Source organism: Anthonomus grandis, chromosome 7 (genome assembly GCF_022605725.1).
Source record: "Anthonomus grandis grandis chromosome 7, icAntGran1.3, whole genome shotgun sequence".
NCBI lineage: Eukaryota > Metazoa > Arthropoda > Insecta > Coleoptera > Curculionidae > Anthonomus > Anthonomus grandis.
Window position 1 is genome coordinate 18,865,535 of NC_065552.1, and position 16,277 is coordinate 18,881,811.

Genomic DNA, 16,277 nt, shown 5'->3' on the forward strand with positions numbered 1-16,277 from the left:
ATATTTAGGGCTTAGGCCACTTTGAATTTCTTAACTCACATTTCCTTGTGTTACTACAGGGAGTACCGAAAGACGTTTGAGAGGTTACTAGTGGAGCAGATGAAAGAAAAATGTTACACACGCAGATTTCATTTTTTTCATAAGACTTGAAATTTCCATGTTGCTTTAAAGAACATTCTTATCATACAAATGGACGAACAAAAAGTAAAAATCCCATATTAGTTAGGGATCTGCAATTTCGCAAGGGGAAGTTTTAAAAAGGGCAAAATGCGAAGGCGTATCGTCGGAAAATTGAACGTTATTGGAAAAATTAAGGACAGAATAGCGTTCGTTATACCCAATTTGCGGCGGACATATTGCATGGAGCGAATATGGGAAAAATTGCAAAGCATAAATTAGACTTTTCGATAAATAGGGATTGGAATTTTTGAATACTTGTTAAGAACAGTAGTCTTATGATTTTTACTGAAAATAGGTTATAATTAAATAGAAAGAACTTATTTTAATGCTTGTATTTTACGAAAAAAATTATAAATACAGAAGTAACAATAATAAAATAATGACAATCAAGTTATGAAACAAAGTGTAACTAAATATTTATGTTGTAGCCACTTAGTTGCATAATCACGTCCGGTTCGACGGTATTAATTAGTTCCTGATATAGAGGACCAGCTTGGTTTTTAAGGGCGAACAACTAAAAATAAAATGATATAAACATTTTATTACAATACAGAAGATTAGAATTGAAGTTCAAACCTCAATATTTAGCCTATTATCTTTCTTGAATCCCGTGCTAAGTTTAAATCTGTTTTAACATTTTTAGGTTTCAGATGATTTTCAAAAAGTCATCATTTTTGTGCTATTAGAAGTAGAGACGGTATTCAAAGTTGAGCACGTGCCACACTCAATAAAGTAATATTTATTCGTCAATAAAAAAATCTGACAAATCAATAATTTAAGAGAAAAAGCACAATTTGTCTTTTTTTGCCATTTTTATTTGTCATTTTCAAAAAAAACAATATAGTTTCCTTACTGTTAGAGAGAGAAACATGATTGAAAGATTGACACGTGCCTAAATAAATAAAGTAATTTTTATACATCGATAAAAAATCTGAGAAATCAATAGTTTCTAAGAAAAATAAAAATTTCGCTGTTTTGTCCTAAACCCAAAAATCGGTTTCAGATAATTTTCAAAAAACTTGATACCGTGATTCAAAAACAGGCAAGTGCCTCAATTAATGAAGCATGAAAATTTGCATAGATTTATAGTTTTTGAGAAAAATCAAAATGTGTCTTCTTTTCGCTATTTTAGTATTTCAGGTAATCTTTAAAAAAAAGTCAAGCAGATAGAGGCGAGACAATCATTTCGTGATCTAGTAGCCCTATATTTACATAAAATAATTAGTTTTTGTATTTAATAAAAGACTGAACAGAGATTCTCTATGACAATACACTAATTGGGTTAAAACTTCACCTTCATGCCAAGTATAGATACTCGTATAATATATTTACTACCTGTGAATTAATATAGTCCATAAACACAATAGTATGTACAGGATCGTTCAGAATAAGCTGCCTTTTCCTCTGGTCGTGATCGCTTGTATAATATCCTAGGTCATCATCGAAATGGCTAGGACTTTGACCTTCACATAGCACCAAAGAATCTACCACGATTTCATTCTCTAATTTCGTTATGTCGTTTAGTATTTCCATAATGTTTTGCATTATTAGCTTAAACCTTTGAAAAACTGTCTCGGATTGAGTCGTTAGTAGGTTTGCTAATGCTAGACCTAGAAAAAGAAATAGAATAATTTGTATAAATGTATTTTAAAGTACATGAGGGAGAGATTCCTAAGTATAACTTTCAATAGAACATTGACTTGTATCTGGGTAGGAGTCCCATAGTCTGCTGGGGGATGGGTATAGACACTTGAACATTCTTGAATATGCTGCGATGATTTGTTCATCATTTTATACATGCCACATAAATGTTGTTGAAATGATATAGAGCAGATTTCTGAGGTTCTTTAGATTTAAAGCAAATATTGACATTTAAAATGATTTTCACATTTTTTATGATATTGTAGTAGTAATATCTTAAATTGACCAAAATCCATCAGGTAAGCCTAAATCCCTTTTCACAGCCCCCAGTAACCCCGTCGTCATCCCTGACCGACTTCTATAACCCTGCCCAGGCTAGCCTATAGTTTGACTCTACATCGCTGACGAATGCGATAACTGGCTAGGATGATGACTGATCCTGGGCTACGCTGCAGTTAAGGCACAGCGGGATGAAACCCACACCTAAGAGATGCAGGTGCTTGTTGAGCCTATTGGGACTCCACTTAAGTCCGCTATCGTTCACCTGTGCCGAGACAGTAGCCAACTTTTTCGTTGGGATTGACAGCAGTTCCTTAGCTTGTAGGCATGTGCTGTTTCCCGTCCAGTTTTTCCTAGTCTTTTACCATTCCCAGTCATCTAGGAAATAAGAAATTTATTTTTTGCTCTGTTGATTGTAAGGTTCAGCATTGACCGGTGGAAGAGAAAATTCGTGCCTCGCAAACTCGTCCGCTCGCTCGTTTTCCTCCACTCCGTTGTACCCCGGAACTCAACTTAGCCGAACTGACTTTCTTTTAACTATGTTGTTCGGAGCATCCGTGCACTCTTGCACTAGTTTGGAACTGGTTGGATGGTAGCCAGAATGTCCGAGTAAATTGTCTTTCGTAACTTTCCAGCGAAAAGACCTTCCTGCGTGTCGCTTCGGTTGAATCTGGCACCTGATAGTTAACCATTGGGTTCGCCTGTGCTATCCTAGGAGAACGTTAGGCGTGGCTTCTGGAGTGGTTGCACCTGCCCACCTTCTGCTCATTGCACCTGTTATACGAAGACAGGCCAGCCTTTGCAGTCTAGCCAGTTTTTGGTCATTATGGACCTTCTGAACCGCCGTCTACCAGGCCACCGATTAATACGTTACTGTAGGTCTAATTGGAGCGCTATAGAGCCAGTGTAGGATATTAGGTCTTACACCTCACTTCCTGCTGACTATACTTTGGAGTCGCCACAGAAGAGTAATAGCTTACTACCTCATTAACGTGCTTTTTTAAAGTGTTCAGTTATGCTCTAATGCTCACTTTTTAAAATTTCTTTAAAGCAGTCGAAATATTTATGTTTTTTTTCAGGCAAAATTAAATGCAGTTCCAGGCATTTCAGGCCCAAAACTGCTTGAAATAAAAACTTTCAAGTTTGCCTAGAATCTATTAAATTGTAGATAGTTGAAGATATTGTTGTTATGTTGTGGTAGTAATTTTACGGTAGTATCAATCGTTATCTATGATAATCGTATAAAAACAATGCATCGTAATAATAATATTCGGAACTTTTTTTGCAAAACTCTCTTTTTATCATTTATTGTTCCGTAAATTCTTTTATATCAATTATATCATAAATGAATATAATTCAATTTCTACTGCCTCGCCAAAATTACAAAAATGGACCCAAAGTTTATGTGTTTGGTTTTCCATGGACGCAAGCAACTAAAATGGCTAAAAGCTATACCCCGAGACAGCTTTGCGCCAACAAAAAACAACAAAAGTATGTGAATTTTATTTTCCTGAAGGTAGTATAAAAAACGTAAATTAGTATATCAACTAAATAAGATTTTTACAATAAATTTATTAAGACCCCGGCTTAAAGAAGACTGTATACCAAGTTTTTTTTTAATGGCCCCAGTTATTTATCGAAAAATGTTAAAATAAGGACAAATAAAGATGAAAAGCTCAAAAATAGTGAGGAATTAAATTTGTCAAAAGCCCTTAAAATAAGCAAAATTGCATTTGAAAAGCATGAAAAAACAAATTCATTTTGGAAATTATAGAAAGATTATTGTCAAGTTGGCTTCATTTAAGCTTCTAACTAATTAGTTTTTTTTTTTAAGTTAGTGCCAAGACGGTGAAAAATAGATCATTTTAAAAATTAAATATAAACCTAGCCCATGTATTAATTGGGGAATTCTTATTAATTATAAACTGACGACTCACAGTTTTTTGTATAGCTAATCAGTTTATATTTCAACATCAAAATTTAAAACACCGTTTATTTCAAATAGCTTGAAAGATATACGGTCAATATTTGATGCCATAGATGAAACCAATTTTATTAAACTACCTCTAAAGGAAAATATTATCGATAATGACAGGCCCAATTATGACTTTGATAATAATGCTATTCCTGGTTCTGTCAAATAATCAAATGATATTAATCAAATTGAACGTGTATTTTATTTTACATGCTTTAGATTTCATTTGTGAACAATTAGCATGGCTTACAACTGCAAAGGCACTATATAGATATTCGAATAGTACAATAATTTTGGTTCGTTAATTCATGTTCGATTCTCTATACTATTAGTCCACATGCCCACAAATATTTAAGAGATTATGGTTCCCTTATTTTACCTCATCCTCAAACCATAATGAGTATTTGTAATATACATATTACCGATTTCCATAAAAATTTAAAAAATATATTATATTTTAACCTATGCTCGAAATGTGTTTGTTAAAGGTTAATGATAGATTGGTGACACTGCTTTTTGATGAAATGCACATCGACCACTTTATGCAATTGAAAATTTAGAGGAAATTGGGTACGTAGTTTTTTGCACAATAAGTGACAATAATGCTGTTGACGAGAAAGCACCGAGCCATTGTTCAACAACGGAACAACTTAGTATTGTTTATCCTTACCCGGTTAATAATAAAAGTCCATTATTTTACCAATTTCACATAATTCACTTACTTAAATGTATTTTTATAAATTGGCTTAATTCAGAGAAAAAATTGGCATAATTTGCTGCAATTAAAAAATTACATGAACTCGAATACTATTTAAAAATACGTTTTAAAAGTTTGGCTATTCCTTAAGCCTAAAACCATTATTTCCTTCATCTTTAGAGCGGCAAAATGTAAAGCTTTCATTAAAGATCTTTCAGGTCTAATTCTTTTGTAGTCTATGCTTTAAGAAATGTTGGTAATCATATACCACACTTTCCAGATTTTTTAAACTTGACAAGATTTCCCCTGATTTTTTTAACATTATAACCATATAGTGGAAAATAGTAAATGTCCTTTCAACAACCTCATTCAATGGCAAACATCAACGTGACATATATCAAGAACTTATTATAAGGAAACCAATGACAAACTTCAAATTAGATCCTAAGAATGAGTTTTTAGAAAAATTGCAAGTTTAGCTCAATTGGCAATTCAACAATTTTTCGACTTTAACATAAAGTACGCGTCTCTCTTGAAAAATTATTGCGCTAAGAATAACTCCCATTAAAAAAAAAAAAAAAGCAATAAAAAAAGAAAACATAACAAAATAGACCTGAAGTACCAGTGAGAAATAGTTCGCTTTATGTATTGATATCTAATAAAATTTTCCCTAATGATTCTTTATTTTATTAAATAAAAAATATATCCTGAATTTTTGCGCAGGTGTAGGGAAGTAGGGAGTAGCCTGCACAGGGGCGGTCAACGGGGGAACTGGAGGAGAATTTCCCCCCAAAGGTTCTTTTGCAATAGGTGCAAAAATATTTATACAAACATCTATACTTTCCTCTGCATACTTTGTACATTACCAGACACCAATGCGAGCGCCGAAAGGTCTTTTTCTTCTTTGCGCCGAATCAATACCTGGCTCAGAACTACAATGCTGCAAAAAAAATTGAATAGATTGGCTCTTCTAAATATCAATTGTGATATTGAGGTAACTTCAGACGAAGTGATGGAAAGATTTTCTAAAATGGGCAGACATCGCCAATTACAAATACATATTAACTACACAATACAATTTATTGTGTCGTTAATATGAATGACGCTTGAGATAATTTATTTCCCTATCTAAGATCATAACTTTCAAAAAATCGAAATCATGACCCAGTGAAAAAGTATGTTGTCGCCGTATGTTCCTTTTGTGTCTTTATTGATGATATTGAAATCGTACTTGTGTTGACTCATTCTGCTTTTGATTAAGTCTGTTCAATATACCTCTTATCAAAGTTACATTTCTTCAACAGGAATTTCTTTAGGAATAGGGTCTTTTAATTTAGTGAACGTAGAGCCTATTAATTTTGTATTAAAAATGCAAGTTTAATAATGAATGCTTTTTCGTGATAGTATTTCTTACACTTTTAGAAAGTTCTTTGATATACGGGTTCAAATTCTGTGAAAAAAGAACCCTGTTTATTTATATTAAAATTGTTAAAAATTCTATTCACAAAGGAAGTAGGTAAATTGTTTTGCTTCAGCAAATTCCTAATTATTATTTTATCGTTTTTGTGAAGTTTCGGACTACTAACATGGATGGCATCTGTTAAATAAAACGTTGACTATTAAAGACTTGCGGACTGTGACACGAAAAGACAGATAGTTTATCACCCTCACAGAAGGAGTGGGTTTGTTATACCACCGGATAGAAAATTATACCAGTTACCTATTACAATAGAAAAACAAAATATAATTTCTAGATGTTATGAGCATAATATCTAGAAATTATCTCCATCGTAAATTGAAAGCGGGGGTGGTAATTATTAAAGAAAGTTAAAAGGTGGTAAACATTTTCTTGCGGACAGGCTAAAATCGTATCATCCTCGTATAACCTTATAAATTCCAATCTAAATGGCAGAGATTTGAGATCACTTTGGTTATAAATTTATCTATCTGGCTTTCCATCGCTGAGCCATTAAGTTGATGGTGAAAATAATACCATAAAATTGGTGTTTGGAGCCTGATTATGTAATGCTGTTTAATTAAATAATAAATTAAATAATAAAAAAAGTTATCCAGGCCAGACTGTAAGAATGGGGACTATGCTCCAACATACCAAAATAAGAGAGAGAAGGGAGTCTCTGTTTCAGACGCACATCCTTAGTGATTACGTAATTAGCTCGATATGACGTAGGTAATAATTTAATGGTACTGATGATAATATGGCAAATCAATAATAAATGAAAATTGCTCTACTTACACTAGTAGTAAATGGTTCACAGGATGTGGGCACAAGGGAACATAAACCCAATAAGCCCTGATTTATCAGTAATGCACATGGCGCGCTTCAGTTTTCTCTCGCATAAGACAAAGGTACTGCTCAATGGCTACTTTTATATTACTACTACCTTTCCGGCATCGCACATAGGTTGCGTAGTCAATTTTTTGGCGGATGACCTCGGTCAAAATATCTCACTCCTCTCTCCAGTGAAATATTTTGAAGGTAAAGTAGGATCAAAGAGCAAGGTTTTGTGGAAGGGACATTGGAGTAAGAGAGTAAGGTAATGTAAGATAGGTGAGTTTAAGTATTGATAATTTACCAAGAAAGACGTGTGTTATACCGGGTAGACTTTTATATGCAAACCTAAAGTAGATAAATAAAAGTAAAAGTAATACCAAATTAACTATTAAATATTTTAAATGTTAAAGAAAACTTGAAACCTGGGCCTTAGATAATCACCCTTAAATTCCATTCCTCCTCCACAAATCACCCTTTCTATGCGTCCCACTAACCAATCTAATAGACGGCGATTTTCATCCCTTTAAAGCACCAAAATACCAAAGTCAATTGAACCTGACAATGATTCAGTCCATTTACATCGTTGTTGCAATTATGGAGATATTCGCGACTCCATCGTTTCCAAAAATGAGAATATAATTGTAATACAAGATTCCAACGCGATAATCTATCCTGTAGAACCTGTGTAATCTGGATCAGGTAAGCACGTCGGTGGCTGCATATTCAAGAAATGCCCGAGGGTTAGTACTGACAGATCCCTAGGATCTGTAGTAGGGATCTGTAGTAACAGGACATAGAAGGCGTGAATTGAGCACACTTTCTACTTGAACTACAAAAGTATTTAATTCTTCGTATGTAAGAATTTGGTTACCCACGATTCGAATGAAATGTAATTTTACGGATTTAATATAGGATTCGTAAATGCCTACAAAATGAGGACTTGCACTAGGTAAAAAATGCCAAACAATAACTTCCTTCGCAGCACAATCTTTAAAAAAAAATTTTAAATTCTTTCCGCTACCCGAGTAAATATCTTAAAGTTACTTTTTTCTCGCCGTGCGATAAATCGTCTTATAGACCCTCCAAAAATGCGTCCGTGCTTAATTCAGATACTAGTTACAGTATAAACGGTTTAACTGCACAATATATGAAGAATGCTATGTAAGCTTTGGTGGTCTTTGCATCACGAAGTCTACCCATGGTTACAGAAAACGGGCTACAAAAGTCTATACCAACATGCGAAAAAACACGATGCGAAAGAACTTCGGCAAGTCACCCGTAGGAGGTTGATAAGAGATAGGTTTGGTTTTCCATCAAGTAAGATATTTTGAAAGTACGCTGTGAATGGCTTTTCGAGCATTAAGAATCCAAAATTTTTGTAAAAGCAAGTAATGAGTGGTAAATTAGACACACAATGTAAATTAGACACATGTATACGATTAATAAAGAAATCGGTAAATTAACTTGTTGTAGGTAATAAAAGGGGAAATTAGACATCGAGGGATAGCTCAGAATGGCAAATGCGATCTCCCACTCTAAGAAATCGTTGACTTTCTAAGAAAGGTGTCAATTTTCTTAAAGACTGACGAAGTAACCCCACTTTTTAGATTAGCTATATCGGCAGCAAAATGTTTCAGTTGGATACATTTAGTAAGGCAAAGTAAAGCATTTTGTAACTTAGGAACAATGATATATTCAAATGGCACAATATCCCTTTCTTGAAATCTGTTTCATATTCGAATAACATAAGCAACAATTTTTTTGTATTTTAGATAGAGTTACATTTTTCCAGCAATGATTAAAATATACAGGGTGTGTCTACCGCCAAGAAAGATTTACTTTTCGATTCGGAAAAAACTAAATCACATCTGGAAGGGATGCACTTAAAAGATTCCATGTTTCAAACCAGTATTTTAAAAATTCAAGCCCATTTTACCACTGCAACTGCAATTTAGAATATCGAATGGGAGCATTGCTCGAGTGCTGTAATCACTAGTATTATTTATGCCAGGGATGTGATACCCACAATCGGTACCAACAATTCTTTTTTGTATATATGAAACACGATTAATTACAAACTGTTTCCAAGAATGAGCAGAACCCTTAATCCAATGTAATGCAATGGTCAGAACAGAAAAATATTTTATCAAAAGAAAACCTTTGAGTTAGACTATGAATAGTAAACTGGATTAATTTAGTAAGAGGTACCATAGACAATAACTCTAGTCTAGGTATACCAATAGTTTGCAAAGGAGGAAGCTTACTCTTACTGCAAAGCAAATAGTTTGGAACATGATTATTTTTACATAAGACATGAACGTAAAGTACTGCACAATAGGCCTTCTCAGAAGTATAACAAAATCCTATTAATTAGGTTTAATGAGAGTCTCGTATGTCTGTGTGTATATTTTATCCATTTAAGGGTATCACCATTGGGTATTTCTTGATCCCAGGCAAGGTTAAGCTTCCATAAATGTTGAATTAATAGTTTGGCAAAGATAGTAAGGAGGGTTAAATAAACCCATGGTCAAAATCTTACACAAATCAGAAAGTAATTTTCTTTTAGTAAATTAACTATTCGAATATGCCAAACTCCTTTTTAAAAAAATACAATATTTATTTCGTACAAACTTAGCTACTACTTTAGCAAACTAGCGTAGCTACAATTTCAACTGACTAACTAAAAATTACAAATGGTGGATATTTATATGAGTAAAAAAGCAAGTTAAGCATAAGCAATGATCAGCATTCTCCATAAGGGACTGTGACATAACTCCTCCACCCCTAGTGACAGCTCTACCGCTAAGGAAGCTGGATCGACTGCTGGTTGTCCTCTTGGCATTCTTTCTGGGCACAGTATCTTTTTCTCAATTTGGCATAACATAGGTAGAGTCCATAAAATGAGAGAATATGCCGGTGACGTAAAATGCGCACAAACTTAAATTTAAACCAAAAAATCAATAAAGGGGAGGCCCCATATTTCCCTGATTAGGTTTACTTGACCGTGAATACATGCATCTCTCTCTTTCACATCTGCTAGAATTCTACGCTTCTACGCTTAACGATAGCCAGCTTAGATGCGCGAAGTCTGACGTCACCGGCATATTCTCTCATTTTATGGACTCTAGCTAATCCCAGTTACCAACATGATATAGATAAGGATTGTCCAAAATGAGGGTACAGCGGCTACTCTGGAGAATTCTAGTGAAGGGTCGATTGCAACTATGCTAACAAACAGTTGTTCGGAATATTAACCATATAGGATCCTATAAGCTGAACCTCTTCTTCTTGTGCTTGGCATTTCAGTAGAACTAGTGCTTCTTTTGGTAAGACAAATAATCAGTTGTTTGAGCTAGATAACTGATTAATTATGATGTGGTTAAGAACGACTTGTATCTGGCTACATATGGAAGTGCTTTTGACATAGGACAGCAGTTGGACTTCGCAAGGGCTAGATTCCTGAACATCTTGTAGATTAGATTTGTCACAGAGAAACAACTGTGTGGAGACTTCTTGACAAGCCTGGCTTTGATATGCGTAATGCAATTTGTTTTTTATTATATATTTATTTCGCGGTAATATAACCTTAAACCGACTCTGTACAAGGACAGGGGCAGCATATAAGTGAAATATCTCAAAATTTTCGTTAAATGTTACGAACATGTAGGATAAATGTAATTCTATTATTTAGAATGTAAGAGCTTATTTTTATTATTTTTTCTATTAAAAGCATGTTCTCAAGTTCAATTTTTATTGGTAGTTGATTAGAACCTACTCGTTGTTCTAATTGTTTTAATTCGTTAAATAGATCTGTGGTTTTAATAATACTAGGATGCATCGTTTTAAGTTTAGCAAAAGTTATAGAGTTTTCTAAGTCTTGTAACGTAGAATCTATAAATTCATAAACATTAACAAGAGCATCAAGAATGTTTCTAATATTATTAGAATTCTGAGTATGATCAAAATCTTTTAGAACATCAGCTATTTGATTTATCCGGAATTCTAACATTTCTTCTCGCTTAGCAATTTGTAAAATTGTGTTGTTAAATTTCTTAATAACACTAAGGATTAAGGAGTTTTGGTTCATTACACTTTGAGACAATTTATTATCGTTCTTTTGCAGTTCATCGATGAGATGGTCGTAACGTTCACCATCCGCTGCATCTAAGTTACCGGTTATAACCTTAAATGCTGAGCCTACAATATTGATCAACCCGCGTTTCATTCTGTTAGGATGTGGTACAAGCTCTTTAAGTTTATTCTCTACTCTATTTTGAATTAAATCTAATATTTTAAGATAATCATAATTATCTGGCAGATACTGAGGATGTTTAATTAAAAGTGTAGTGATATTTATTGATTTTCTATGCAATTTGTTTATCTCCAGCATTATCGGATTAAGGTCATAAACATGAATTAAATTATATTCAAAATCGCGAATTTTAGCATGCCCTAATTTAATTGGTAGAATTCCAGGATTGTCTTCTAATTTGCTTAAGGCAATCCGATCTTGAGGTAATCCGATAGTAGCATGCAGAGTCGCACTGCAAATAATAATTTTTTTTCTTAGCCTAAGCCTGTGGTTGCGATAAAGTAAATGTATGCTTAATATATAAAAATTACTATAAAAATTAAAAAGTAAATAAATCTAATGAAAACTTAAACATATATATATATATATATATATATATATATATATATATATATATATATAAATATAGATATATATATATTTTTGAGTCGAAACTGTACGTGTTTCTCAAAGGCCGTTTAACATTGTCCATATGTATTTTTTTATGAGAATTTGTCTCTACAGTTTTTCGGTTTTCGTCCAGGTTATCAATATGTTCTCTTTTCCCGAGAATTTGTCGCCGAAGTTTTTGCTGACTATGTTTTTTAATAAAAATCTTTTGTTCGGGCTTAAACAACTCTGGGCTATCACGTTTCTGGTTAATGTTTTTTATAACATGTTCTCTATTTCTCATAAGAATTTCGTTAATTTTCGCGTATAGGATTTTTGATTTATCTTTATGTTCACTGATGTAATCTGATAGTAAAATGTGATCAAGATTAAAATCAAAGGGGTCATCTGAGGTTATATGTCCGTTAATTATGTCTATCGGTTTAAGTTTGGTGACTGAATGAAGGGTGTGATTATATGCTAAGACAGCATATTTTATTTTTTGGTCTATTCTTGAGTTTTTAAATCCTTGGGCATTTAAAAGTCCAACATCTTCGGAGATAGTGGAATGGAATCTTTCTATTACTCCATTAGATTGAGGGTGATTAGGCGAAATAAAATGAATTTTTATTTTATGTAATTGGAGAAGTTCCGTGATAACTGTATTTTTAAATTCGGTTCCATTGTGTGAAATAACTTGTTTGGGTATACCGTGATGTGAAAAGAAAGAAATGAGGTGGTCTGCTATTTCATTAGCCGCCAATGATTTAAGCATATAAGCTTGAGCGTATTTGGAAAAACTGTGTAAGATTGTTAAGAATTTTGTTTTTTCTAGGGTGTAGGTGTCAACATGTATAATTTCAAACGGTCGGGTAGCAGTAGGGGTTATATTCATTTCGATATTAATGGGATGACGTTCATAATTTGTTTTAATACAAAGCTGGCATTCATTAATAAAAGTTTGTACCGAATTTTTCAAATTTGGCCAATAATATTTTGCCTTAATTTTTTTCTACGGTCTCTTCAATACCTCTGTGGTTACTTTTTCCTTCATGGTAGTTTTGAATAATTTCGGGTATATTGTTTTTATCAGTGACATCCAATAGCTTATTAAGACATCTTTTAAATTGAAGACTTGGCCATCTAAAATTTTTTCGGATAACTTCGCAAAAAGGTTCATAGACATCGTCATTTTCAAAATATAAATAATAAAGTTTATTAAGAACAACTATTTCCTTAATAAACTTTAAAATGTCATTTTCAAAATTATTTTTACTAATCTGAACCAAAATTCTTCTTTTCTTTTCGAAAAGAATTGTTATTCTTGGTTTTGTTGGTGAATGATTTACCAAGGATATAAATATTTGGTTTGCACCATAATTAATAGGACCTTCGATTATTGGTACACCTACAATTGGATCCTGTTCTTGATTTGTATGTATGGTGTCATTTTCATCGGGTTCCTGTTCTGGTTCCTGTTGTTCATCAGGCATCTCCCTTATGTCATCGTCGGGGTTAACAAACACTGAGGCTAAATCTACGTTATCATTATTGGTGTTATTTTCCTTAGACGTTGAGGGTAGACCAGTGCCTTCTTCTTCAAGTTGTTTGTTAAATTCTTCTATATATTTTTTCAGTGAAAAATCTCCTTCTTTAACGTGTAACTCGATACAAGATAGAGCATCTGCATTGGTGTTAGCTTTTCCTTTTTTATAAGTGATGTTGTAGTCGTATTCTTCGAGTTTAATACGCCAGCGAGAGCGAATTTGAGCGATTTGAGCGAAAAAAGCCATTGAAGTGGTTTGTGGTCTGTGATTATGTTAAACTTTCGAACAAATAAGTAGGGCCTAAAGTATTTAGTAGCCCAGACTAAACATAAACACTCCTTTTCTATTGTAGAATAATTTTGCTCTGAGTCATTAAGTGTTCTGGAGGCCTAAGCTACTGGCAATTCTCTTCCTGGAGGCCCTTGGCTTAAGACAGCTCCTAAGGCAATATTACTAGCGTGCGTTGTCAGGTTAAATGGCTTTGAAAAGTCTGAATATTGCAATATTGGCTCGCTGGTTAGAAGATTTTTACATGTTTCAAAACAATCTAGAAATTCTTGGGCGTGTACAATTCTTGCTCCCTTTTTTAGACACTTCGTAAGAGGTTTAGTTATTCTTGCGAATACTTTGACAAACTTTCTATAGTATCTCAGCAGTCCGAGGAATCCCTTAATTTCCTTTGTTGTTTTAGGAATTGGATATTTCTTGATAGCGATGATCTTTTCGGGGTTGGGTTTTACTACATGAGGGGTAACGATATGACCAAGATAGGCTACCTCTCGTCGTAGGAATTCGCTTTTGTCAAATTGTATTTTGAAGTTCGCTTCCCTTAATCTCTGAAATACTTGTTTAAGGTTTTCAATATGTTCTTGTAGTGACGACGAAAAGACGATTATGTCGTCCATGTAGACTAAACATTTCTCGTTTTGGATACCCTTGAGTATAGAATCCATTGCTCTTTGAAACGTCGCGGGGGCGTTCTTAAGCCGCTTCCTTTGGCCGGAAGCGTCCATCTTTTTTGGGACTACCCAAATTGGGCTCGACCAGGGGCTATTTGATGGTCTTATGATATTTTGATTTAACATTTTGTTTATCTGACATTCTACTTCTTTCTTATGGATAAACGGGTATCTATAGGACTTGGTATAAATGGGAATTTCATCTGTTGTTTTTATTGAGTGTTTTATTTTTATTGTAAAAGTTAAGGGCTGGTCTTCCTGATAAAAAAACGTCAGCGTATTTTTTACAGAGGTTAAGAATAGCTTCCTTTTCTTCAGGATTTAAATGATCTACTCTAAATTTTGAAGAATCTAATGTAGGATTATCGCATGTGCGCGTCATTAAAATTGTTGAGGTTAATGTAAGTAAAATTTTTTCGAGAAAATGTTTCTACTTCTAATGGTTCAGAAAAATCTAAAATAACTTCGTCACAAGAATTATTTAAAATTCTAATTCTAATTTGATTTTCGAAAACGGCGTTACTAGAAAGCCTTTTTTAAAATCGATATTATCTTCTAGCAGTTTCAGATTATCTAATCCTATTAAACCGTCAAAAACATTATGAAACTTACATAAATAAAAGTAAATTTAAGTCTTTTTGATTTTTGAAAAACTGTGCTAACGATAAAAGGGTCATTGATAATTCTGTCAGAAAAAAATTTAAAAGCAATTTCCGCATTTAAAAATGATTTTGTTGATCCTGAATCGATTAAAAGTTTTATACCGTATTCCGGGAAAATTATATATGATAATTCGCTGGAATTCGAATTAGTAGAGTTCAAGGATATTACTATTTCTCGTTGCTGAGATGACTTCGCTTGCGAAAATTTGATTCCTGTAGGTGATTTTCAGTATTCCCATCATCAGCTGTGGTTTCGTTGGCCGTCTCATATGAACTTGTCGCCTCATCGGTAACTTGGTATTCTTGATAAGGATTGTCGTACACGTGCTCTTGGTCGTAGTACGTAGGTGCATTATAATAACACATCGGAGAATAATACGGGTCAACATAGTGAGCGTTTTCGTTATCATCATACATTTCTGTGGAATATAATTCCTCAAAGATGAAATTGGGTTGGCTGCCTGTATTTCGAAACATGTATTGATTTTTGTTATGTGGTTGGTTTGGCTTAGGGCCACTAGAACAAATGCTCATTGGTTCAGGGGCAGGCAGTGGTTTATTTTGGTTGGGTCCAAATACATTGATCTGATTTGGTCTGGGATAAATTTTAGACGACGGGAAAGGGGGAAAAATATCCCCAAAAAGCAAATGTATTCGTGAGAATTATCGGACACCATATCATTGGACCCTTTTTTATGGACTATAACCTAACAGCTAAAACCTATTTAGACTTTTTCAAAATCAAATTGGACCCGCCTTGGAAGAAGTTGTTCAGGAAGATCAAATGATCTGGTACCAAATGGATGGTTGCTTGGCCTATAAAGTCTGTATGGTTAGAGAGTGCTTGGAAAATGCTTTTAACGGCAATATTATTGGTCCACGGTACCGAATACTTTGGCTAACCAGGTTACCTGGTCTTTCACCGAATGACTTCTTTTTGTAGGGTCATTTAAAAAGTGTCATTTATAAAAAAGTAAAATTTAAGAATCTAAACCAGTTACAAAACGCTATTTCGTTAGAATGTAATAAAATTTCCCAATATCAACTTGGTAACGTTAGAAATGAATATTTTGTTGGGTTGGAAAATTGGTTTAAACTTCATCGTTATATTAAATAAAAGTTTAGATAAAAAAGTAATGTTAACGTGTCTTACTTTGAATGTATGGTTGTGAGATTGATAAAACGAAAAAAAAACATTTCTTGTATTTGGTTGTACGTCAGATTTGACAAAGCCTTATAACAAATTGTTTGCTGGTGTCTGGTTTTACCTGAACCGAAAATTTGGCAATTTTGCAATTACATTTAATTGAATAATTCAAGATTCGCTTATTAAAATTCTTCGAAGCTTTGCACGAGGGTTTGC

General features: G+C 33.6%; 1 protein-coding gene across 1 annotated transcript in view; it reads right to left on the minus strand.

Moving 5' to 3' along the window:
- Nucleotides 1-497: 497 nt before the first annotated feature.
- The window catches only part of LOC126738232 (importin-11), an 82,554-nt gene continuing 66,774 nt past the window's right edge, over nucleotides 498-16,277 (minus strand). The window contains exons 14-15 of the mRNA XM_050443467.1: nucleotides 1,516-1,790; nucleotides 498-694 (exon numbers count right to left, since the gene is read on the minus strand). Coding sequence (XP_050299424.1) covers nucleotides 590-694; nucleotides 1,516-1,790 — 380 coding nt within the window. The 3' untranslated portion in view covers nucleotides 498-589. The remainder of the gene's footprint in view (nucleotides 695-1,515; nucleotides 1,791-16,277) is intronic.